The sequence below is a fragment of the Coenobita brevimanus genome, chromosome 99 (genome assembly GCF_032717465.1).
Source record: "Coenobita brevimanus isolate Jiangsu-jjx chromosome 99, ASM3271746v2, whole genome shotgun sequence".
NCBI classification, from domain to species: Eukaryota; Metazoa; Arthropoda; class Malacostraca; order Decapoda; family Coenobitidae; genus Coenobita; species Coenobita brevimanus.
In genome coordinates this window covers 19,175,375-19,200,257 of record NC_137052.1, presented here as the reverse complement: position 1 = coordinate 19,200,257, position 24,883 = coordinate 19,175,375, and the positions used below count along the sequence as shown (strand labels likewise).

Sequence of the window (24,883 nt, the reverse complement as noted above, 5' to 3'; positions counted from 1 at the left end):
TAGCTAGTGCAATGAAGGCCTTGATAAGAAACAGAGGCTTGAGTGTTGCAGCTACACGAGGCTTACATGAAGGAGTGTTAGTGCCATCATTATCATATGGATTTGAGACTATGGTGTGGCATGAAAATGAAAAGTAAAAAATGAGAGCAGTGGAGATGGAACTGCTGAGGAATGTATGTGGAGTACAGAGAGTGGATAGGATACGAAATAATATGATTCGTGAAAGATGTACTGTAGAATGAGAACGTCTATGGACACCAGAATCGAAGAGAGTGTACTGAGATGGTATGGTCATATGGAGAGAATGGATAACAATAGAGTGGTGAAAAAGGTATATCTGAGCGAATCTGAAGGAGGGAGGAGGCGAGGCAGGCCAAGGAGAAGGTGGAGGCATATGATGGATGAGTGTGTGAGGAAGAGAGGTGTGGAAGTCGGTGAGGCTAGGGGACTGACCAGAGATCGAGCTGGCTGGATGAATATTGTGAGAAGTGCATGATGAGGGATTTAGCACCCTTTTTTAACGTATCATCGTTCTTACTGACTCTGTCGGATGCGTTTATGTGAAGCTACAGAATGTGGTGGAAGTTTTTTGTTGTATCAGATAGAACCAGGATTCTGGGGGCTTGAATGATGAGTGAATGGAAGCGTGGCCCATTAGATTGGGCAAATTTTGGCTGTCTGGACTTTTGCTACTCCTCACCCAGCCCTAGGGTGGGAAAGGAGGTCCGGATGATGATGATGATGATATTATTATTATTATTATTATTATTATTATTATTATTATTATTATTATTATACCACTGCAACTACTTCCTGTTTGTATTTAGCACTGAAGAAAGGAATCCAGTATAGAACGATGCACTCCTATGTCCTTGTGGTTTAGTGGGTAGACCGGCCCAGTCGGGCTGACGGCCTTTCATGGGTTTGGCAAGTAGTGCAGCAAAGGAAGTTGGCTGGTCATCTACCCTTAAACATATAATGAAATACCGGTACAAAAATCCGTTCGCCTCTCCCGCCTCTTGCTCCTCGCTGGATTTGTTGACGCAGCACTGAGACGTAGTAGGCAGAAGCACATATCAGCCATAGATGGTTGATGGACGCACCACACTCCACTGCGTCACATGGAAGTATCAATGACTCTGTGATATAATAGAGGCAAAGAAAGCTAATGGACTTTAATAGCCTAGCCTTCGGACCCATAATTCTCGAAGGTTTTGTGGTAGGAATAGTAGTAGATCAACTCCAGCCTGTTTGGATGAGCAGACTCATCAATCACATGCAAAACAACCGCGCCTGCATGGCTGTCCCGTTCAGTCCCATGTGGTGGGCAGCACTTCGCTGTGGCGAGGTTTGGGGACGAATGTGGAGGTTTGGTTCCTGGATGGATGCCACATTTGCGACTCCACCCAGTTAACATGGATACCATAGTAGACTTCACATCACCCCACTATTTAGTTATATGGTTACCACCCGACGTTGTAAATAGTTTCTTGGGTGACAAGAAATACGAGACTTGTCCCCCAGTGTAGGTTGGGCTACCCGAGGAAGAAGAAGGCAGCATTACATCAAGTGAGTGGATGAAGGTTGCCACCACCTACCACCAAGTGCCTCCAAAGGGGTAAAATGGTACCTGCTCATACTGTTTGCTTATTGTTGCTGATTCACACCACTAGGGTAGGTGGGACAAAGACTGGTATTCTCGTAGGTTAAGGAAGCTCCCAAACACCTTTTCCTAAGCAATTTATTTTGCTTATGCCGTATTCTCCCCTTCTGTGTTACCTAAATCCTTCCAGTATGTTCATACTCTGCATAAATAACATACAATAAAATACTAACCTGTCATTCCAAAAATAAATCGCTAAGGAAAAGGAGATAGGGAGCGTCCTTACCCGACACGAGTATAAGAGCCAAAGTGTATACCCGGCATTCACTTCAGGTCCTCTGTGGCTGGAAGGAAAGTTTGTCATGATTGCAAACTTCTGGCCATTTTTATTTAATGTGTAACTGCCCCTCAGTTGACTTGCAACAGTTGATAAAGTTGATGGTTCATTCACTGCTTTGTCTGTTATGGAAACTCCCTGCCACTGCCTCCTTAGCGATTTACTTTTGGATGTGGCTGGTTAATATTCTCTTCTTTGTTATTTATGCAGAGTTTGGCCATATTGGAAGGATTTATGTGATGCAAAAGAGGACTGAAATGTGTAGTAGAAAATATAAATCGCTTAGGAAGAAGGCATTAGGGAGCTTTCTCAAGTTACGAGAATTCAGACACTGACAGCATAAGCCAATCTGTGTCAGGTAATGAAGCACCCTAGCACCTCTTTCTTAGTGATTTATGTTTGGGCAGGGCTGGTTAATATCCGTCATTGTGACATCAGAAGAATTTATATAACAGACCAGGAGGGTAAGGTGTATTAAGCAAATAAATCGCCTAGGAAGTGGAATCTGTGGCTGGTAGCTTCCAAACACCTTTTCGTAAGCAACTTATTTTGCAGGTTACACCTTACTATCCATCTCCTTTTTACAGAAATCGTTCTATTATCCCCACACCTTGCATAAATAGCGCACAAGAGGTTATTAACCAGCCATATCCAGAAATAAATCACTAAGGAAGAGGTGTTAGGGAGTTTCCTTAACCAACAGTAATTCGAATTTTTGCTGCCAGGAGACGATTTTAGTCAGCTGTTTCTTTACTTATTATATATATTTTTATTTTTTACGGAAGGGATTAATGAAGGCTGCATCTAACCCCCATCAGTTCCAAAAGTTGGTTAAGAAGGCTCCCTAGCACATCTTCCTTAGCAATTTATTTTCCAAACTACCCATTAATATCCTCTTTTTGTTGTTGTTGCTTCTTATATCTTTTTAATCTTGACCTGGATTGCATGAATAACCGCAAGAGTATAGTAACGGAGGATAATCAGAAATAAATTGGTAAGGAAAAGGTGTTGGTAGGCTTCCATAACCGCACGAGAATACCGACCTAAAGAAAACGAGGATGGGGTTGAAACGCGTCATTGGAGGTTAAAACGCGACATCAGAGGTTAAAACGCATCATCGGAGGTTAAAATGCATCATTGGAGGTTAAAACGCATCATTGGAGGTTAAAACGCATCATTGGAGGTTAAAACGCATCATTGGAGGTTAAAACGCATCATTGGAGGTTAAAACGCATCATTGGAGGTTAAAACGCGTCATCAGAGGTTAAAACGCGTCATCAGAGGTTAAAACGCGTCATCAGAGGTTAAAACGCGTCATCGGAGGTTAAAACGCATCATCGGAGGTTAAAACGCATCATTGGAGGTTAAAACGTGTCATTGGAGGTTAAAACGCGTCATTGGAGGTTAAAACGCGTCATCAGAGGTTAAAACGCGTCATCAGAGGTTGAAACGCGTAATTGCAGAGACATGTTTAACCCATTCTCTTTGGCAACTTATATTTTTATATTTTATCTGATTCTTGCTTCCTGCAAACTTGTATTTATTTATTTATTATTTTTGCTGCCACCAGTCTTACGTTTTTATTCTTGCAAACTCCTGTGTTTTATTTTTTTTAGTTAATTCTTGCAGCCTGCAGTCTGTTTTTTTTGTTTCATTCTTGCAACATCCTGTCTGTATTTTTTTGAATTCAAGGAACCTCCAAACCCTTTTATTTCGTTCTTTATATCTTCAGACTTGTTTTTTTCTTTGTTTAGAATTGAAGGTGTTAGGGTTGGACTTAAGGAATTGAAGGTTAGAGATGGACAGCCACTCCACTGCCATGCGTCTCTCCTACATTGAATAAAATCGTCCGCAGGTGGTTAACATTCTTAAAACGAGGTCATAGAGATGAAGGGGTCAAAGGTCAAGACGTAGAATAAACGAGGTCATAGGGGTGAGGGGGTCAAAGGTCAAGACGTAGAATAAACGAGGTCATAGGGGTGAGGGGGTCAAAGGTCAGGCCCTGTAGAGTAAACGAGGTCATGGGGGTGAAGTGTCAAAGGTCAGGCTGTGTAGAATAGGGGCGAGTCAGGAGCCAGTACTGCCCATGACTCAGAGGCCGAGTCATCCAGCATCCTATCTCGCGTGCTTGTGACTATGTGTGTGTGTGTGTGTGTGTGTGTGTGTGTGTGTGTGAGAGAGAGAGAGAGAGAGAGAGAGAGAGAGAGAGAGAGAATAGGTTGGTGAGTAGCTGTTTGTGTGTGTGTGTGTGTGTGTGTGTGTGTGTGTGTGTGTGTGTGTGTGTGTGTAAGTGCCATAAGTAAAGGAAGTGGATTATGACGATATTGAAGGGACGCTGGGAATTAAAGTGAAAGTAATATGGTTGGAAATATTTAGTGTGTACTGATGAAAGGGGCACCGGACGTCCTGTGTGTGTGTGTGTGTGTGTGTGTGTGTGTGTGTGTGTGTGTGTGTGTGTGTGTGTTACTTATTCACCTCCGCCTGACAACCTCCTGACGTAACTCAAGGTAGCCTACTGTAAACCGTCTCATGGTCTAAACAACTCTAGCATTGTATCCCGGCCAGACGGTTTCGGGGGATAGGGAGGGAGGGGAGGGACGTAATGTATGTATAACTGGTCAGCGGCGCCGGCTATATCAATGCCACCGCGAGAAGGTGCCTCTCTCAAGGTGTTAAACGAGGAGAAATAACAGGTAAGGAGGCGGAGTACTATATAACCCGCGTCAAACCAGAGAATTCCCCTAACCCTTTTCAGTTCAGGTGATGGCCAGGTGTAACTAGATTAGAGGGTCAGGGTGGCTAGTAGACCAAGGAGACTCATTCATACCTCACAACTAAGCTCAGGAAAACCAAGGAGACTCATTCCTACCTTAAAGCTCATAGAATTTCGTGGAGCTGTGACGTAACGTTGTGGGAGTGGTCTAGTTCTGTCAGGTGAAAACAGACTTACTAGAGGGAGTGTGCTAGGATGGCGACACGACCCAAGGACAGGAGACAATAGAGTGGTGAAAGAAAGTGGTTATCTAGTTATTACCATCCTCTACACACACACACACACACACACACACACACACACACTGACGTCATTATTCACGCTGATTTGCCGTCACTAAACACACACACACACACACACACACACACACACACACACACACACACACACACACACACACACACACACACACACACACTGACGTCATTATTCACGCTGATTTGCCGTCACTAAACACACACACACACACACACACACACACACACACACACACACACACACACTGACGTCATTATTCACGCTGATATGCCGTCACTACACACACACACACACACACACACACACACACACACACACACACACACACACACACACACACACACACACTGACGTCATTATTCACGCTGATTTGCCGTCACTACACACACACACACACACACACACACACACACTGACGTCATTATTCACGCTGATATACCGTCACTACACACACACACACACACACACACACACACACACACACACACACACACACACACACACACACACACACACACACACACACACACTGACGTCATTATTCACGCTGATATGCCGTCACAACACACACACACACACACACACACACACACACACACACACACACACACACACACACACACACACACACTGACGTCAACAGGAAATTCAGCGACATCTACCCTGCGTTACTCATCCCTTGTGTCGAAAACCTAACTAACGCCTTAGTGGAAGCGACTTAGTTTACGCCGAGTGAGTAAGGCGAGTAGTGTAAGACCAGTGTTGGAGGAGGAGGTTGTGTGTGTTGGAGGGCGAGGTAGTGCTGTTGGAGGACGAAGTAGTGCTGTTGAAGGAGGAGGTAGTGGCCAAGACAAGTGAGTAATTACTGGAAGACGAAACAGTGGAGTTGTGGGGCAGTGGGCTATATTTTGGGTAGGGATAAATATTAATGACCAGTTTGCATGAAATTTTAATACAACACAAATAAGATACTTACTTACGTGTGGAGAAATTTTGAAGTTGATGTATAAAAAAGAAAGATGGGGGGGAAAAATTATATATATGATAAAATCTCCTGAAACTTTTACCTAAACTTAAATTGCCAAAGCTAAGAAGTATTCAGCAATATGATCATTTTTAAGCCACCGGTGCTAAATCTCTTCATATACAAATACAAATTTATGGTTTCCTTTTTGTGTTGTATTAAGTTTTCATGAAAATTGATCAGGAATGTTTATACATACCCAAAATATAGCCCATCGCCCCTTAAAAAATAATAATAATAAAAATAACCGGAATGCTCAGTGATGGAATATTGTGTACTTTGTTTCCCCCCAAAAAAAAAAGATAATTGGGAAAAATGTATACTAACGGGCTTCAAAACGCACTTAGAAGAAACGTACAGTATTTTAGATGTACTGTACACTGCTGGCCTTAACACGAAGATGGTCTACATGTACACTCCTGCCCTTAGACTCACGAAGATGGTCTACATGTACACTCCTGCCCTTAGACTCACGATGATGGTCTACATGTACACTCCTGCCCTTAGACTCACGAAGATGGTCTACATGTACACTCCTGCCCTTAGACTCACGATGATGGTCTACATGTACACTCCTGCCCTTAGACTCACGATGATGGTCTACATGTACACTCCTGCCCTTAGACTCACGATGATGGTCTACATGTACACTCCTGCCCTTAGATTCACGGGTCTACATGTACACTCCTGCCCTTAGATACACGGGTCTACATGTGCACTCCTGCCCTTAGATTGACGAGTCTACATGTACATTCCTGCCCTTAGATTCACGGGTCTACATGTACACTCCTGCCCTTAGATACACGGGTCTACATGTGCACTCCTGCCCTTAGATTGACGAGTCTACATGTACACTCCTGCCCTTAGATTCACGGGTCTACATGTACACTCCTGCCCTTAGATACACGGGTCTACATGTACACTCCTGCCCTTAGATACACGGGTCTACATGTACACTCCTGCCCTTAGATACACGGGTCTACATGTGCACTCCTGCCCTTAGATTGACGAGTCTACATGTACACTTCTGCCCTTAGATTCACGGGTCTACATGTACACTCCTGCCCTTAGACTCACGAAGATGGTCTACATGTACACTCCTGCCCTTAGATTGACGAGTCTACATGTACACTCCTGCCCTTAGATTCACGGGTCTACATGTACACTCCTGCCCTTAGATTCACGAAGATGGTCCACCTATACACGCGACTTTAGAATCCAACCTTACCAGCCCTTGTTACCATTATATTCTCGAAGGCATGCTTAAGGCTCAGTTTAGGGAAAAGATCTGGTAAATCCTCTGTTAAATCCTCTAGTAAATCTCATGGTAACGTGGTAAATCCTCTGTTAAATCCGTTGGTAATAGTGGTAAATCCTCTGTTAAATCCTCTAATAGATCCCATGGTAACGGTAAATCTTCTGTTAAATCCTCTAGTAGATCCCGTGGTAACGGTAAATCCTGTTAAATCCTCAGGTAGATCCCATGGTAACGGTAAATCCTCTGTTAAATCCTCTAGTAGATCCCATGGTAACGGTAAATCCTCTGTTAAATCCTCTAGTCATTCCGTTGGTAACGGTGGTAAATCATGTGTTAAATTCTCCAGTAAATCCCTTCGTAACTGTCGTAAATCCTCCAGTAAGTCTTGTGAATCCCCTAGTAACAGTGGTAAGTCCTCCAGTAATTCCTCTTGTAAATCCCTTAGTAACTGGTAAATCCTCCAATAAATCCCTTGGTAACGGTGGGAAATCCTCTGTAAAATCCTTTGGTAAATCCCTTGGTAAGTGGTAAATCCTCTTGTAAATCCCTTGGTAACAGTAGTAAATCCCCATATAACAGATAATGCCGTGCCACCGCTAAGGACATGCACTAGGAACGTCTTCATGGTGGAGCCAGGCAACGAGTCATTAATTAATCTCTTGTCCACCGTTGTAGAATGGGTTGCATTTAATACATTAGGTTTAAGACTTATATAAGCTATTCCCTGTTTACATGTGGTGAATCGGTTTAATATACTTAGGCAGTTTTGTGAGTGGTAAATGGTGGCAACCATCATCCACTTACTCGATGAAGTGCTGCCCTCTTCTTCCTTCATCTTTATCATTCTTTTTATGTGTCCTCCCTCGTCTCTTCCTGTATCTCCCATCTTTCTTGTCACTTTTTATTATTATTCTGTCCTTTGCAGATGGTTTTACATTACGTGACAATGGTTTCCTGTAAGCCAGGAAACCATTTACAGTGCTGGGTGGTAACCATATACCCAACTCAAACGTGTTCCCTACGTGTCAACAAGCGGGTTGGCGGAGGATTAGTGCCCCTTCCCGTAAAACAGCCAACTCAGAGTCAAACGGCCACCCGTTACGGGATTGTGGCGTCTGGCTATAGACAGATAGCATTGTTTGTTTCATATCATAAACTGTGCTGTATTAGTCATCATTTTTTTTCTTTTTTGTATAAACGTGATAATGGAAGTAACTGAGTGAATCTCCAGTTCGAGCAGTTGTGAGGAGACTGCAAGGAACGGCTTAGCTATCTATCTGTCTGTAGCCAGACGCCATAATCCCGTAAGGGGTGGCCACAAACAAATCGTGTCCATGTCGTGCTGTCCATTTCGCTGCCCTCCCCCCAGCTGACACCTCTCAAATACCTCCCCACTCCATCACTCCATCTCATCCTCGGTCTCCCCCTCCCTCTCTCCCCCTCCACCTCACTCACATACACTCCTCTGGTTAGTCTCCCGCTCTCATTACGACAGTCAGTAATTGGCGCTACGAATATGAATTATATAGGAAAAGAGTGGAGTGAATGAAGGGAAGTTAGGGATCATGTTTGTTTTCAGGACGATTTATAACGCCAATCTGATTATTATTATTATTATTTTTTTTTTTTTTTTTTTAGATAAAGCCAGTCTCAGACGTAGCCTAATGTTAATATGAAAGATTTTTGCAACGTATGCATAGGCCTAGTGGATTTTAAAAAAATGACATTAAATAAAGAAAAAAAGAATAGTCACATCGTACAGTTCATCATTTTATATTGTAGGTAAATAGCTTACAGTGACTGGTTTTACTGTTGTAACTTGTGAAAGGTTATTGTTAAAGCATCTCGCCAATATTAGTAGGTCACTGTCTATTTGTATGCACTTCACAAGCCATGTTTCAAAAGTAACAGAATACAAGGCATTTTGGTTGTCATTAGTTAAATAAAGAATTGTATGATATCATAATCCACAACAGTAAATGAATCGACGGAGTAACAGCAAAATCGGAAACAAATAAAAGTTTGACAACCAATTTTCCCCTTGAATATGATGAATATTTAGTATACAAACGGGAACTCAGGAGGAATTGATGGAATTAGATGGTTTAATTTTCAGCTTCACAGAAATGTTCTTAAACGAAACATGCAGCACTCCAGATTCCCCCCCCCCCCTTTAGGGCAACTGACCAAATGTCATTACCGGAGACCAGCTCATGTTATGGCACATAAGTCTGGTGTTTATTACTCTGTATGTTTTGTTCCCGTAAATTCGTATGACCTGCCCATTGTTCGTTTGTTAATCGTATGAAATAACGCCCATTTTTGCTGTCTTCAACATTCGTCTGGCTGATACTCCCTGCTGGTCTGATCGACGAGGTGGCGTTCGAGGTTATCCAGTCACTCTTCTTTTGAACTTCCTTGGCATCTCAGCGCATATTCAAACGAATTAATATTCTGAGTTTGCACAACGTAGTAAGTAGTCCATTCCCGCCATGGGAGCTACAGTTAACCATGATAGACTTGACTTTCAGGGAAGCATTTTTTATACTGTACATGTGACGTCACAACATCGCCGCAGTCGGACGGTAGTTTTCGACTGCGCAAGTGCGCATTGCAGAATAGTATTATATTCTCTTATATTGTTGATGGTTAATGGAAAGTACTGATTTTCCATATGACACTGTGGCACTAGATGAATAGTAATATCCTATATGAAACATCCACATTACTCGTATATAGTTTGTCTTTGAAAGTGACCTTTGAGGCTAGGAAAGTTTTTTATATTAGGTCGCATGGTGGTCCCATGGCACCAGCAAGTGTACCTAGAGTGGTGGGTAGACCCAACGGCTTGTAAATCTCAGCAGGCAGTCTGGAATGAGCAGTTTCGTGAAACGGCTATAGTTTTGTGGAACAAGGTTAGTTTGTTGTAATATTGCCGAGGTTAGGTTAGGTGACATACCGGTATCAGATTTGCTTACTAAGCGGAATGAAAACAATAACGCCTTCTACAAACAAAAGCAAACGACCGGAAATCTAATTTCACGTCATGGGTTCCAAACCTTCAGCTGCGTTAAGCTACAGTAAACCGGACCAGACCAGACCAGACCAGACTAAACTAACAGCTCAACCAAAACAAACCACGTATTCTGATAGATACCTAATCTTACCTAACAACCGTATTTGCATATCGTGACGTATTTTAAACAACAGCGGGCGGCCCAGTACGATGGGACTTAAACTCCTCAAACGCCTTAGAAAATTCTGTTTAATCTCGTGGTCTCGTCTTCGCTACTATTTTATTCCAGCAGAACCCAGACGAATGTTTTAAGCCGAGTGCATTATTTTAGTATTCCATTGAAAACTAAACTATTTTTTTTTTTTTTTTTTTTTTAATTCAACTGAATGGATCGGAGGATCTTGAGTGACCCCTGTCGTGAGGTGATTTACATTCCTGCACGAAAAACAAAACTATTTCTGTTAGTAGTTAACTGCCAGTAGTAGGTGAGGGCGCTCACCATCCACGCACTCGATGTAGTGCTGCTTTGGGTGTCTACCCTTTCCTCTCTTCCATCTTCCTCATCTGTCTTTCTTTTCTTCACTCTTTCCTCCTCCTTCTGCCTACAGGCGACATTACACTCCCTCTTCTGTCTTTCTTTCCTTCATTCGTTCCTCTTCCTTCTGCCTATGGGTAACTCTACAATGAGTGACAAACCAAATGGTTTCCTGTACACCAGGAAACCGTATACTGTGCTGGGTGGTAACCATATAACCAAATTATGGCGCCTGGTGGGTAGTGGGTAATTAAGGTACTCCAGTTGGATTGAGCCTGTGTAGGTTTATATCCAAGGGGTGGTTAGGGTTTATTTGCTCATGTAATGCCACTCGGGGATGAGTGAGGCTGGTTGCTCTCATCTGAAGTGTCAGAACCAACTTGCCAAGTCCAGCGTCCTACACTCCTCATGGGGCGACATAGGATTGGATGATGGATGGATGGAGGTAACTGCTTTGGAGATTGTTTATTACAGAAATTGGCTTAGATTTTGAAGTTACCATTTCTGATAATTGTTAACTGGTGTAGAGACGTTTATTAAGGGGGTTTTCAAGAATACTCCCCCAGTATCCCTGCTTGTCGTACAAGGCGACTAAAAGGGTTGGTGGTGGGTTAATGCCCCACCCTGTAAAAAGAACTAACTAAACATGCGAATAAAGCGCCTCGGACTAGGACAAACCATACGTTGATGAGTAAGGAACGGACAAAGGACATTCTGAGGGTGGGAACATGGAATGTGAGAGGAGTGAATGATGAAGTGAAAGAGAGAGATATTGTTCAGGTGCTTGAGGATGCAAAAGTGGATATATGTGGATTGACTGAAACTAAATGGAAAGGGGAAAGGGTGAGAGAATGGGAATGTGGTTTAGGTGTATGTGTGGGAGTTAATGAGAATGAGAGGGCAAGAGAGGGAGTATGTCTGATGATAAGCTAGAAGTGGAAGGAGAATGGAACAGTGGGTGCAAGGATTGTATGGGTGAGGATGAAAGTAGGTATACAAGCGTAGGCATTTGTATGTGTGTATGCCCCGACAGAGGACCGAGTGGCAAGAGTGAAAGATGAGTTTTGGGCGAGAGGAGAAGCATGTATGGACAAATTTGAAAGGGGCGAGAGAGTGCTTTTGATTGGAGACATGAATGGCAAAGTTGGGAATGTACGAGTGGATGGAGTGGTTGGTCAGTGGGGTGTGCCAGCTGAAGTAGATGGGAATGGTAGTGCTTTGGTGGACATCTGTGTTGGTACGGGGTTGGCAATAGCCAACACGTACTTTCGGCATAAGATGATCCACTGGTATACATGGAGAGTAATGAGGAGGATGGATGGTGATCTTGTTGAACGAAAGGCAATGATTGACTACGTGTGTGTGGATGAGCGAATGAGACAAGTGTTGGATGCAAGAGGGTGGGGGAATGGAGTCTTGGACCATCACTTAGTGATGGCCAAGATAAAGCTGCAAAGAAAATGGTTAAGGAAACGAAGGGGAAGACAGGAGGAAACAGCTCCTGTGAGAAGAGTGGAGAAATTCCAAGTTAGTGAGAAAATGGCAGAGTGTAAGAGTATAGTGGAAGAAAGATTGGGAAGGTATGAGCTGGAGCAGATGGAAGGGGTGGAAGACGTATGTAAGATATTCACGGAAGAGATAGGCGCAGCGTGTGAGGTGGTTTGTAGAGTGAGGAGGAGATGCAAGGGTGTGCAAGGGACAGCATGGTGGAATGATGAGGTGAAATGGGCTGTGGAACAAAAGAAGAAGGCGTATAGTGAATGGTTAACGAGTAGAGGTAGGGGAGAAGATGAGAGAGAGAAGAGAGAGATATATGTGAGCAGGAGAAGGGAGGTTAAGAGACTGGTGAAGGAGAGTAAGAAGAAAGTGGATGAAGAGTTTGGGAGGAATCTGAGTGTGAAATGGAGGGAGAGTAAGAAATTGTTTTGGAAGGAGGTAAAGAAAGTAAGGCAGTGTGAAAGTGGATATAGCAGGGGAGTGAAAGATAGGAATAATATTTTGTTGGTGGAGAAGAGAGAGAAATTGAGGAGATAGAAGGAGCACTTTGAGGATTTGTTGATCATAGAGAGTGAGAGCAATGTGAGTATAAGTGGTTGGGGAATGGCTGGGAGAAGAACGAGATGAGAGGAGGGAGGAAGAGATTAGTAGGGCGGAAGTAGTGGAAGCAATGAAGTAGATCAAGTTGGGAAAGGCCCCAGGAATTGATGGAGTGTGTGTTGAAATGCTGAGGTATGGGGGTGAGATTGTTGTGGAGTGGATATGGAAGTTGTGTAGATTGGCTTGGGAAGATGGAAGGGTTCCAGGGGACTGGAAATCAGGTATAACTGTTCCTTTATACAAAGGAAAAGGAGAGAGAGAAGTATTTGGTAACCATAGGGGTATTTGCCTTCTTAGTGTGACTGGTAAAATATATGGTAGAATACTCTTTCATAGGGTTAGGCATATGACAGAGGAGCTAGTTGGAGAAGAACAAGGGGGATTTAGGAAGGGAAAAGGGTGTGTAGATCAGATATTTTTTCTAAGATGTTTAGTGGAGAAGTATCTAGAGAAGGGAAAGAAAGTGTATGCTGCCTTTATGGACTTGGAGAAAGCTTATGACAGAATAGATAGGCAAGGTATGTGGAAGGTATTAAGAATATATGGAGTGGAAGGGATATTGTTTAGTGCTGTGAAGAGTATGTACGAAGGAGCTAGGGCTGTGGTGCGAGTGGATGGTGAGCTGAGTGAGTTGTTTGATCTCAGTGTGGGACTGGAACAGGGTTGTGTGATGTCTCCATGGCTGTTTAATATATACATGGATGGGGTTGTAAAGGAGGTGCAAGGTAGGGCAGTGGATGTGGGGTTGGCTGTAATGAATGAGGGTGAGATTTGGAAGATTCTGGCATTGCTGTTTGCTGATGATACAGTATTGTTAAGTGAAGATGAATGGGAGTTGCAAGGTTTGGTGAATGAATTTGGGACAGTGTTTAGAAGGAGGAAGCTGAAAGTTATTGTAAACAAAAGTAAAGTTATAGTGTTTGAGAGGAATGAAGTCACAGAATGTACAGTGAGGTTGGGTGGTGAGGATATGGAAAATGTGAGTGCATTCAAGTACTTGGGTAGTGTGATGAGTAAGGATGGAACTTTGGGGATGAAGTGCGTGAAAGAGTACAGCAGGGAAGGAAGGTTGTTGGTTCACTGAAAGCAGTGATGAGAAATAAGGAGGTGAGTATGGAAGTTAAGAAGTCACTGCAGGATAGTATTGTGATCCCTACCCTGATGTATGGAATTGAGGCATGGACCTTGCAAGAGGGGAACAAGTCAAGACTGAGAGCAGTGGAAATGAGTTACTTGAGAGGAGCATGTGGAGTGACGTGGAGGGACAGGTTGACGAATGAAGAAGTGAAGGAACGTTGTGGGGTGGATGTGGATGTGGTTGAGAAGATTAGGAGAAATACACTGAGGTGGTTTGGACATGTGGAGAGAATGGAGAATGAAAGACTGGCTAAGAGGGTGTATGTGGGTGAGGTGGAGGGAGGGGGATGGAGGGGTAGACCGAGGATGAGGTGGAGGGATGGAGTTGAGAGGTATATGAGGGAGGGGGGGTGAGTTGAGGGAAGGGTAGTCAAATGGTGGGTGACAGAGCGACTTGGAGATGTTTTGCCTGCGGCCACCCTTTGCAGGATTAGGGCGTTGAGTTATAGATAGAATAGACAAAAATTCTGTAATGAAAAGCAAACCTATTTCTAATAACAATTAGCTATGGAAATTTTATCCTTGAAATAGGTAGATTCCTAATTAATGGGTGTCCATATAAATATCATGGGGACTTGTTTACCCTGAAAATTGGTAAAGATATTTGAAAAATATGAAGTCATGTGATAGGCGTGGGAGCAGAGGGGTTGCGGAATGCGGAAGGGAAGGAGGGATAACTGAGGGCACCAAACCACAGCTGTTGTAAGATTTTCTGCCATGCTAGATTTATTCTTTCTGACAAGGAGAGTGTTTTCACCACTGTTTGATGTTTGTCTGTTATCAGGATTACTCAAAAACTAAAAGAGAGATCTGGACCAGATTTGGTAGGTAGATAGCCCATGTCCCAGGAAACTGTCTGTCTATCTATCTATTGCCAGACGCCTCAATCCCATTTGGGGTGGCCACAAACAAATCGCCTCCACGTCGTCCTGTCCCCCGCCATTTCACTACCCTGCTCCCAACTCACTCCCCCCTCTCTCATATACCTCTCCACCCCATCCCTCCATCTCATCCTCGGCCTCCCCCTCCCTCTTCCCCCCTCCTCATCATTCACATACACTCTCTTCATCAGTCTTTCACCCTCCATCCTCTTCATATGACCAAACCACCTTAGTGTGTTCCTCATAACACTTCATATCACATCCACATCAACACCACAACGCTCCTTTATATCCTCATTTGTCAGCCTGTCTCTCCATGTGACTCCACAGGCTCCTCTTAAATAACTCATTTCCACTGCTCTCACTCTTGACTTGTGTCCTTCCAGCAATGTCCAAGCTTCACTTCCATACATTAGAGTTGGTATCACAATACTGTCATATAGTAACTTTTTCACTTCCATGCTCACTTCCCTGTTTCTTATCACTGCTTTCAAAGAACCAGCAACCTTTCTTCCTTTGCTGTACCCTTTCAAGCACTTCACCCTCCAAACCTCCATCTTTACTCATCACACTACCCAAGTACTTAAACGTACTCACATTTTCCAATTCCTCACCATCCAACCTCGCTGTACATTCACTGACTTCACCTCTCTCAAAGACTATCACTTTACTCTTCCCTACATTCACCTTTAGATTCTGTTTCTTGCACACTCTCCCAAACTCATCCACCAAGCCTTGCAGCTCCCCTTCATTTTCACACAACAACACATTATCGTCTGCATCAACAGTACAGGGAGTTTCCAAACACTATCCTCTCTCACCAGGGCCACTCCAACGTCCACTACCCTACCTTGTACCTCTTTTATTACCCCATCCATGAACAGATTGAACAACCATGAAGACATGACACATCTCTGTTTCAACCCAACGTCCAAAGAGAAAAATTCACTTAGTTCACCATCCACACGCACTGCAGCCTTAGCACCATCATGCATACTCTTCACAACATTCAACAACTTTCCATCTACTCCATATATTCTTAATACTTTCCACAATCCTTGTCTATCCACCCTGTCATATGCTTTCTCCAAATCCATGAAAGCCGCATAGAACTTCTTTCCCTTCTGTAGAATTTCCACTAAAGATCTAAAAGTGAATATCTGATCTACACAACCTCTTCCCTTCCTAAAGCCTCCCTGTTCTTCTCCAACTAATTCCTCTGTTCTTTCTCTGACTCTGTCAATAAGTATTCTACCATACACTTTTCCTATTATACTAAGAAGACAAATGCCCCTATGATTACCACACACTTCTTATTCCCCTTTTCCTTTGTACAAGGGAATAATTATACCTGATTTCCAATCCTCCGGGACTCTACCTTCCTCCCAGGCCAATCTGCACATCTTCCACATCCATTCTACCACTATCTCTCCCCCATTCTTCAGCATTTCACCACACACTCCATCAATTCCTGGGGCTTTCCCCAATTTAACTTTCTTCATTGCTTTCACAACTTCTATCCTATTGATTTCTTCCTGTCTTCTCACCTCCCTCCTTCTCCCAGCCATTCCCCAGCCACTTATACTCGCATTACTTCCATCCTCTATGTTCAACAATTCCTTAAAATGTTCTCTCCATCTGCTCACTTTTTCTCCCTTCTCCACTAGTAATCTACCATTTTTATCTTTCACTCCCCTGCTAACCTCACTTCCACCCTGTCTTACTCTCTTCACCTCTTTCCAGAACTTCTTCTTACAGTCCCTCCACTTTACACTCAAATTCCTTCCAAATTCCTCATCCACTCTTTTCTTACTCTCTCTTACTAATCTTTTCACCTCTCTCTTTCTTTCTACATACAACTCTCTCTTCCGCCTCTCAACCTCTTCCCCGCCCCGACTTCTCATCCATTCATTGTATGCTTTCTTCTTTTGTGCCACAGCCTGTCTCACCTCTTCAGTCCACCACGCTGTTCCTTGCACCTCCCTCCATCTTCTCTTCCTCCCACTCACCACATCACATGCTGCACAGATTTCTTCTGTAAATATCTTGCACATACCTTCCACGTCCCCCATCTGCTCCAATTCATATTTGCCCAATCGTTCCCCCACTTCTCTCTTATACTCTGCCTTTTTCTCATCCTCTTGTAACCTTTCCACTCTCCTTGCAACTACTCCTTCCTCTTGTCTTTCCCTTCTTCTATTCCTCCATCTTACTTGTATCCTAATTCTGTCCACCACCAAGTAGTGGTCAGAAAGTCCACTCCCCCAACCTTATAGAGCTCTTGCATCCATTACACATCTTCGCATCCTTTCATCCACGCACACACATAATCAATCCCAGGAAACAGTTAATTAATTTCTGGGACTGATCTGGATCGTATTACAGATTCTGGATCCGGTATCACATTGCCCTTCTCAAAGAGATGCACTCCACTGAGTGCCTCTCTAATTATGGTTGTGTAGGATAGTGGGAGACCTTGGGGGTCTCTCTCTCTCTCTCTCTCTCTCTCTCTCTCTCTCTCTCTCTCTCTCTCTCTCTCTCTCTTTCCTCTCAGTATACCCAGCTTCACTCATGTAGTCTTCTACACTCATGCTGTTTCACACTTTCACTAATACTGTCATTCTCACACCGGCACTGATATATTATTCTGTGTTATTCTCCCACAGCGTCTCTCACTCTTACCAGCACTGTCACACACATTCCAGTTTCCAGCATGTAACTCCTTCATGCACATTCACTCTTCTTTCACACATTGTGTACATATATAATATATATATACAGTACATCCCTCTAGTACGCGCCTATATGGACAGCAGAGGACGTTGCTCACTAGGAATTAGTGTACTCTGAATACATAAACTTACGGGAAAAATTATATATGGGCAGTCCCCCCTTCATGGGCAACCCTTGAGACTCCTTTCAGACCTAAGTATTGTATTGTACAGGGAAACTATCTAAGACATGTTACCTAAGGTAAAGTAAACCAACACTATTCTGGCTTTACTAAGTCAGCAAGGATATAGCTTAACTAAATCAACAAGAATATGGCTGCTCACTTTAACCCAAGAGGACAACAGGCGAATTGTCTCCTGCACCACTCGGTTTCAGGACAATTCGGCATCGTCAATTCGCCGTCACAACAATAACAAGACAGTTCGCCGTCATTAATGAAGACAGCTATGGGTGATGCTAGAATAATTCAAAGGGGACTACAGTGAAGAAGAAACAAGTAAATTAAACTACCAGTGATGTAGAGTAGAGACTTGTCTATGAGCCATTTCCTGGAGAGGATCAGGAGGAGGATGCAATATCTGAGGTGTCAGAAATAGACTTTGAAAGGTTTATGAATGAAGTGAGTGCATTAGCTAGTGAAAGTGTCGAAAGTGCTGGTGACGAGAGTGGTGAGGAAGGTGGTGTGTCAAGTGGTGCAGGAGAGAATTCGCCGTCAGGTCAATTTGCCATCAGACAATTCCCCGTCAAAACATGGACGATTCCGTCAGGATAATTCGCACCCTGGACAATTTCCTGTCATTCTATAAATACAGTATGTTTATTGTTAATTAATCAGTACTGTACTTTAATAACCATCAAATTCTATGTTCAATAGCGTAAGCTTTGGATATTATTTATTCGTTGCACCTTTAGTCAATATTGACTAAAGGTGCAACGAATAAATAATATCCAAAGCCTGTTATATTGAACATTGATGGATCCCCCTGATATATAGTTATCAAAGTATTGATTAATTAATAATAAGTATACTGACGGGGAATTGTCCATGTTTTGAAAGGGAATTGTCTGACAGTGAATTGACTTGATAGCGAATTGTCTTGTAACCCTTAACCCTAGGGTGCAGCTTCCGCATCATTCAACACACCACATTCCTCACCACTCTCGCCACCAGCACTTTCGACACTTTCACTAGCTAATGCACTCACTTCGTTCATAAACTCCTCAAAGTCTATTTCTGACACCTCAGACATCGCATCATCCTCTTGATCCTCCTCAGGAAATGGCCGATCAACAAGTCTCCACTCTCAATCACTGGTGGTTGGCGCTTCTTGGGGTGGCAATGTCACGTGCTTGGGGTAAACCCTGGATTTGGGCCACTCTTCACTGCCGTCTCACCTGTTACGAGTTCAGTTCGCGTCACTATTAAAAAATACACTAAATTTCGATAAAAAATAGGTCCTCGCGTACAATGAGGATCATGTACTCTGAACTTGCGGTCTGTGGGTAAGGACTGTATATATATATATATATATATATATACACAGTAAAACCTCGATATAACGGACTTCAGTAGACCAGAATTCGCTTTTATTGGACTCAAGGGGCTACCTGACAAAATTCCTATATATCGGAAAAAGTCTGATAAAGCCAGAAGCAGTCCGGACTGCCTGACCACTTCAGCTGTGTTCATCACAATAAGGTAAATAAAAAACATGTTTGTCAGTGTATAGTACAGTATTATTATATATATTATACCATTTGATTAATATACTGAAGTTATAACACAGCACAGTACCACTATGGTAGTCAAAACCGTTAATGCGATCCAGACTAATGTCTGATATATTGGAAAAAGTCCAGATTAAATGGGGAAAGTCCGGATGTCGCTTTTATCGGAATTTTGCATTTTTCGGAATGGTTTGGGTCCCAATTAGTCCGTTAGAGTGAGGTCTTACTGTGTATATATATATATATATATATATATATATATATATATATACACACACACACACACACACACACACACACACACACACACTTCTCGATGTGAAGAAATTTTGATTTTGCACTCTGATTCATCCAGTATTGTCTGTACCTCTGTGCTTTAGCCATTTCTTTATATTTCATATGAATGTGAACAAGTATGTTTGACTTCTGATCCCATTTAGCCATTTCCTTATATTTCATATGAATGTGAACAAGTATGTTTGACTTCCGATCCCATTTGTCCCCAGGTTGTTCTGGTTTGGGTTAGAATAGATTAGATCAGGTCAGGGCAGTAGGGGCAAAATTATTTTGGACGTTGATCTTGAGGCCGGATCGATGTGAAAAGTTGAAGAGCACCCTCTTGAGTGTGATGTGGAGGCAGTCATTGGCCTCCACCAGAAGAGCACCCTCTTGAGTGTGATGTGGAGGCAGTCATTGGCCTCCGCCAATCTCATACTGACTTTTGTTTCACGTGAAGGTGCTTTACATTCCACTGACGAGTTTTAGGAACTTAGGCACCGATATTAGCTATTCACCTAAGATAGGCATAAAATTGGCACATTTCCATCTTGAATACTTAGTTGTAGCAAAAATTAACTCTACAGGATCATGCTAGCTATGAAGAATTCCAGTGGGAAGGATTCAGAGCCATAATATCATTTAATTTTTCCTTTGGACTGTGAGAAATGAGATGCAAAAGGACGAGAATAACTTCCTAGTTAAAAATGAACTGTAGTTGACATGAGCAGGCATTAGTGATCTCTTGTGATGACTTGATTTTGGCACTAGAAATGGTAGTTAGGTTCAGTACTTGCATTTGCACTTCAGTCAACACATTGTGTTGCAATTTGTGTCATATACGTATTAACTTCTTTAGTTCTGCACAGATTTTCATTGAAACACACTGTACTCTTTTACACAACACAGTGGTGCTTGTCACTTGAAGTGTAAATATACAATTACAAATATGTATAGCTACTGTTATATTTATTCATTTTTAACCTTAAGCACTCTTGGGCATTTCTTGGTAGGTTTTTCTGTTAGGTGATTGTCAGAAACATATTTGCAGTACATGTACCAAGAGCACTAGCAGGAATGTGAGGATGATGATGCTGATATGGATTATAATCGGGAGTGATGATGCATGCAGTGCAGTTTTCTTATGCGGGCTGAAAGTGAGGCCAAAAGTGGTATTCATTTGAAACCCAGCACTTTTTGTGAGTTACCCTGTACTTGACTCAGTGTGCTTTACCTGGCTTTGTATGCATTACGGTCATTACTCGTTTTACGATGTTTCGGTTTACAATATTTCGCTACAATGATAATAGAAAAGTTCCACCCCAAAATTCGATTTACACTAAATTTCCTGCCATTGGATAGCACCAGGCACACGCAAGGTGACCGTCGCTTGTCTCAGGCAAGATAGCCTTCTTTATTGTACGAACAGTTGACTCATTCACCCCAAACATACAGTTCCGAGACAATTCCCCATGAAGTCAATTCACCATCAAAACATGGACGATTCCCCGTCATTCTGTAAATATACGTATTATTGATTAATTAATACTTTAAAAACTGATTTTCAGGGGGATTTTATAACTCATATAAGTAAAAAACTAGTGTACTGTACTTGCTAAATAAATTGGTATGTAAATAAATGACAGGGAATCGTCCTGACGGTGAATTGTTGCCGACATTCCTCTCCTAAGTTTGTCCAGCACTTTAACTTTCTCTGTCAGCAACATCTCTTTACAAGCTCGCTTTGGTGTGTTACCACATGCATCACTAGCACCATGCTTAGGCCCCATGTTGACAAACCAGGCAAGCATCACTGGAAGGCAGAAAAATAAGCCACAAATAACGATTCGCCAGTCATGCACGATTCAACCGTTAGATTCAAACTGACTGTGTGGTGCTTGGTAGATTGACCTCATACACACACACACACACACACACACACATGTATGTGCAATGGCAGTGGGTAGGCAGTTTAATATTTTATTTATTTCTCTCATACATTAGAATTATGTGTTTATTTGAATACAATAATTTTTCGTTTTAATCATTGTACGAAAAATTCGTGGATAACCGAAATCGCTTGAAAAAAGTTCGCATGAATTAAGGGATTACTGTAAATTTGTGTGCCCGGTGGTAAGGTGAGTGCCAGTGTAGGCCTCAGTGCTATGGTTGGTGCAGGTATTGGTACCAGTGCTAAGGTTGGTGCAGGTATGGGCCGGATTCCCCTCCCCCTAACCTGTTCCTGTCTGACTCAGAGGCTGACCACTAGTGCCTGTAAGCACAGGCTGTCCCCCAGCCTCGGGGGGGACGACTTGGACTAACACAGGAAGGAATGAAGGTGGGTTCGTCATTTATGGTTCAGTCTTGGTTAGGTGACTTTGGGAAGTTGAGTTGATGTAACCCCCCTTTTATAATGGGTTCCAGTGTACCGATTTACGATAAAATCGGTATACGATAAGGTATGACCTGACGTAACCCCATCGTAAAACGAGTAATGACTGTACAAAATTTGATTTACTTTTGTTTACCTGATGATGCACTTTTGCTTGATGTACCTTGCCAGACTGTACAGTATGTGCCTTATGCTTTACTTAATTGGTTATGCTTGCTTACAGGGACGGTGTAGCAGGGGAGAGACCGGGAGCGGAGGTGAGAGCCGGCACCATGGCCACTATAGATGGCCGCCCGGCGCAGTATGGCATCACACTGCGCCAGCTGCGGGAGTTGATGGAGTCGCGTGGCCTAGAGGGCATAGAACGCATCAATCGGGAGCATGGCAGCGTACTGGAGATCACAAAGAAGCTGTACACCTCCCCGACTAATGGTTTGTCTGAGAGCCATATTTTGAGTGGCAGTCTTTGTAGCACCTCTTCATTAGCTGTTTATTCTGCATCTCTTCCCCATCCAATGATTTGTCTAGGACCATAATTTAAGTGGTATAAGAGGTTTCATACATATCTTCATTAGCAGTTTATCATGCACATTATGCCTTGGTAACCTCTTTTATTGGTGGTAGGTGGTGGTGACCATCATCCACTCACATGATGTAGTGCTCTCTATATCTCCCTTCACCTTTATCATTCTTTTTCTGTGTCTTCCCTCCTCATTTGTTTTCTGAGTGTTCACTTTCTCTTTCTATTTCTCCCACCTTTCCTGTCACTCTTTATTACCGTACTCATCTTTCCATTTCACGTGGCTTTACATTGAGTGACAAGCCTAATGGTTTCCTGTAAGCCAGGAAACCATTTACAGTGCTGGGTGGTAACCATATAACCAACCCACATGTGTTTTGTATGTGTCAGCAAGGGGATTGGCGGAAGGTTGGTGCCCCTCCCTGTAAAACAACCAACTCAAGGACAGATGGCCATCCCCTGTGGGATTATGGCATCTGGCTATAGATAGATACACTATATCAAAGTTAAATAAACTTGTCTGTTGGTAGCAGGAATAAAACCAAAAGTATGTCACTGTAGTGATTTAACTCCTGCCATGCTGATTCTTTCTCATGCAGTTAATTTCCTCTGAGTCAGCGTTTTATAACCAAAGTAAATTGTATCTCATATGATGCCTACGTCATGGCCTGTGCAGCCCTTCATTGTGCGTCATATGAGGTCTGCAGCTCAGCAAGGGACAAATCAGTGTCATCATTGTCACAGGAATAATCAGTGATAATATATAGCACAGTATTTGTATTTTTAAACCAGAGATGTTATACAAATCTCACAACATCAGATGTTGCTAACAATATATCCAGTGCTGGAGAGGGTCGCCATCATGCGAGTTGCACTGATATAACTGGAGGCTTCACTGCCTAGTTACACAAACATCTCTCATCTCCATCCATATCCCCTCAAAGAAGGCTAAAGGACTGCAAGAAAGGGCAACTTCAGCTTGAGGTCCACTGGGTTTACATCTGGATGAACCTGGGGCAACAACAACAGCAACAGAGGCATACCTATTTCCTGCCCTCCATATTTGTTTTTGTAGGGAAACAGGGTCAGAATGATTATGATGATGTACTTACTGTAACTGATGAGCTTTTTGTTTTGTTTTTTTATTTTATTTTTTTGAGGAATGAAAAATATTATAGAGAATGCTTCATACCGCTTTCATAATAATATAGTAAACTCAAACCAGAGGCAGAAGTTGAAAGACTAGGGGTCATACTTCAACTGGAACAGGAGGCTTAATAGTGCTTCTTCTGTAATTTTTTATTTAGGGTGTTAAACCTTAACTTCGTATAGGCTGTGAATATCATTTCAGTATCAGCATACAGAACTTCATATAAGTTGGACATAAGAGAGGTTCTATCTGCAGTATAAGAAATTAGTCCAGCAGCTCCTTGATTCTGATAACAGCGAATTCTGTTCTGTTGAAGTCCGTTACATCGAAGTTATACTGCATTAAATGCATTTTTCGCCTTACGAAAAAATCAACTTCCGAACAGTTTCTTGGAATGTAACCCGTTCATTAAGTAGGGGAGGACCTGTATTGAAATTCTCAGTGCTTCACTTAACAGTACCCTCTGCTGGACCTTTCGTGTTAGATCACTTACTAAAACCACCTCAGAGAAACTTGGATTATTGTACAGAATTCGTAACTTCATCACTGATGAGCAGTTAGCTATAATTCATAAGAGTCATGTGCACTCTCAGCTGGAATTATTGCTCACCCTTGTGGAATGGATGTGGAGAGGTCACACTAAAACAACTGGACAAAATTCAGAACAAGGTTGTTAGAATTATTAATAACCCTACTACAGTATTACAAATGAACTACATCCCCTTCAGGTAAGAAGGAATATTGCCTTCCTTGCATTATTTTATAGATACTTTTATGGCAAATACTCAGACAAAGTCGCATCCATTGTGCCACCTCTCCATGCCTTCCCCCATGCCACATGAACATCTGGTAGCCCTCATGACTGGATTGTCACATTGCCATACTGCAGAACTACTACCTATCAGAGTTCTTTTATTCCCTGAGCTGCATGTCTTTGGAATTCACATCCCCAGAGTGATGTCCCCCAAATTTCAATCTATGGCAGTTCAAGTCCAGCTGTTACAGATTTTTTATGAATGGAGGACACCTGTAATCTGGTGTATGGATTATTGTTTTGTTCATTTGTTTTTCCCTCCTCAATTCTGTTATTAAAAAAAAAAAAAAAAAGCATGGGAAAATAAAATATCCTAGATAGATTCTCTCATATGGTGAAGTGCAACAAATG

At 42.6% G+C, this 24,883-nt stretch overlaps 1 protein-coding gene across 7 annotated transcripts in view; it reads left to right on the top strand.

Annotated features, from left to right (window-relative positions):
- PMCA (plasma membrane calcium-transporting ATPase 3) overlaps positions 1-24,883 on the top strand; it is a 485,021-nt gene that overhangs the window by 250,088 nt on the left and 210,050 nt on the right. For all 7 annotated transcript variants that reach the window (XR_013899883.1, XM_080283982.1, XM_080283980.1 and 4 more), the window contains exon 5: positions 22,272-22,480. Coding sequence is in view for 6 of the 7 variants with exons in the window: in XM_080283982.1 (XP_080140108.1) it covers positions 22,321-22,480 (160 nt within the window). In the remaining variant the exon portion in view is untranslated. The remainder of the gene's footprint in view (positions 1-22,271; positions 22,481-24,883) is intronic.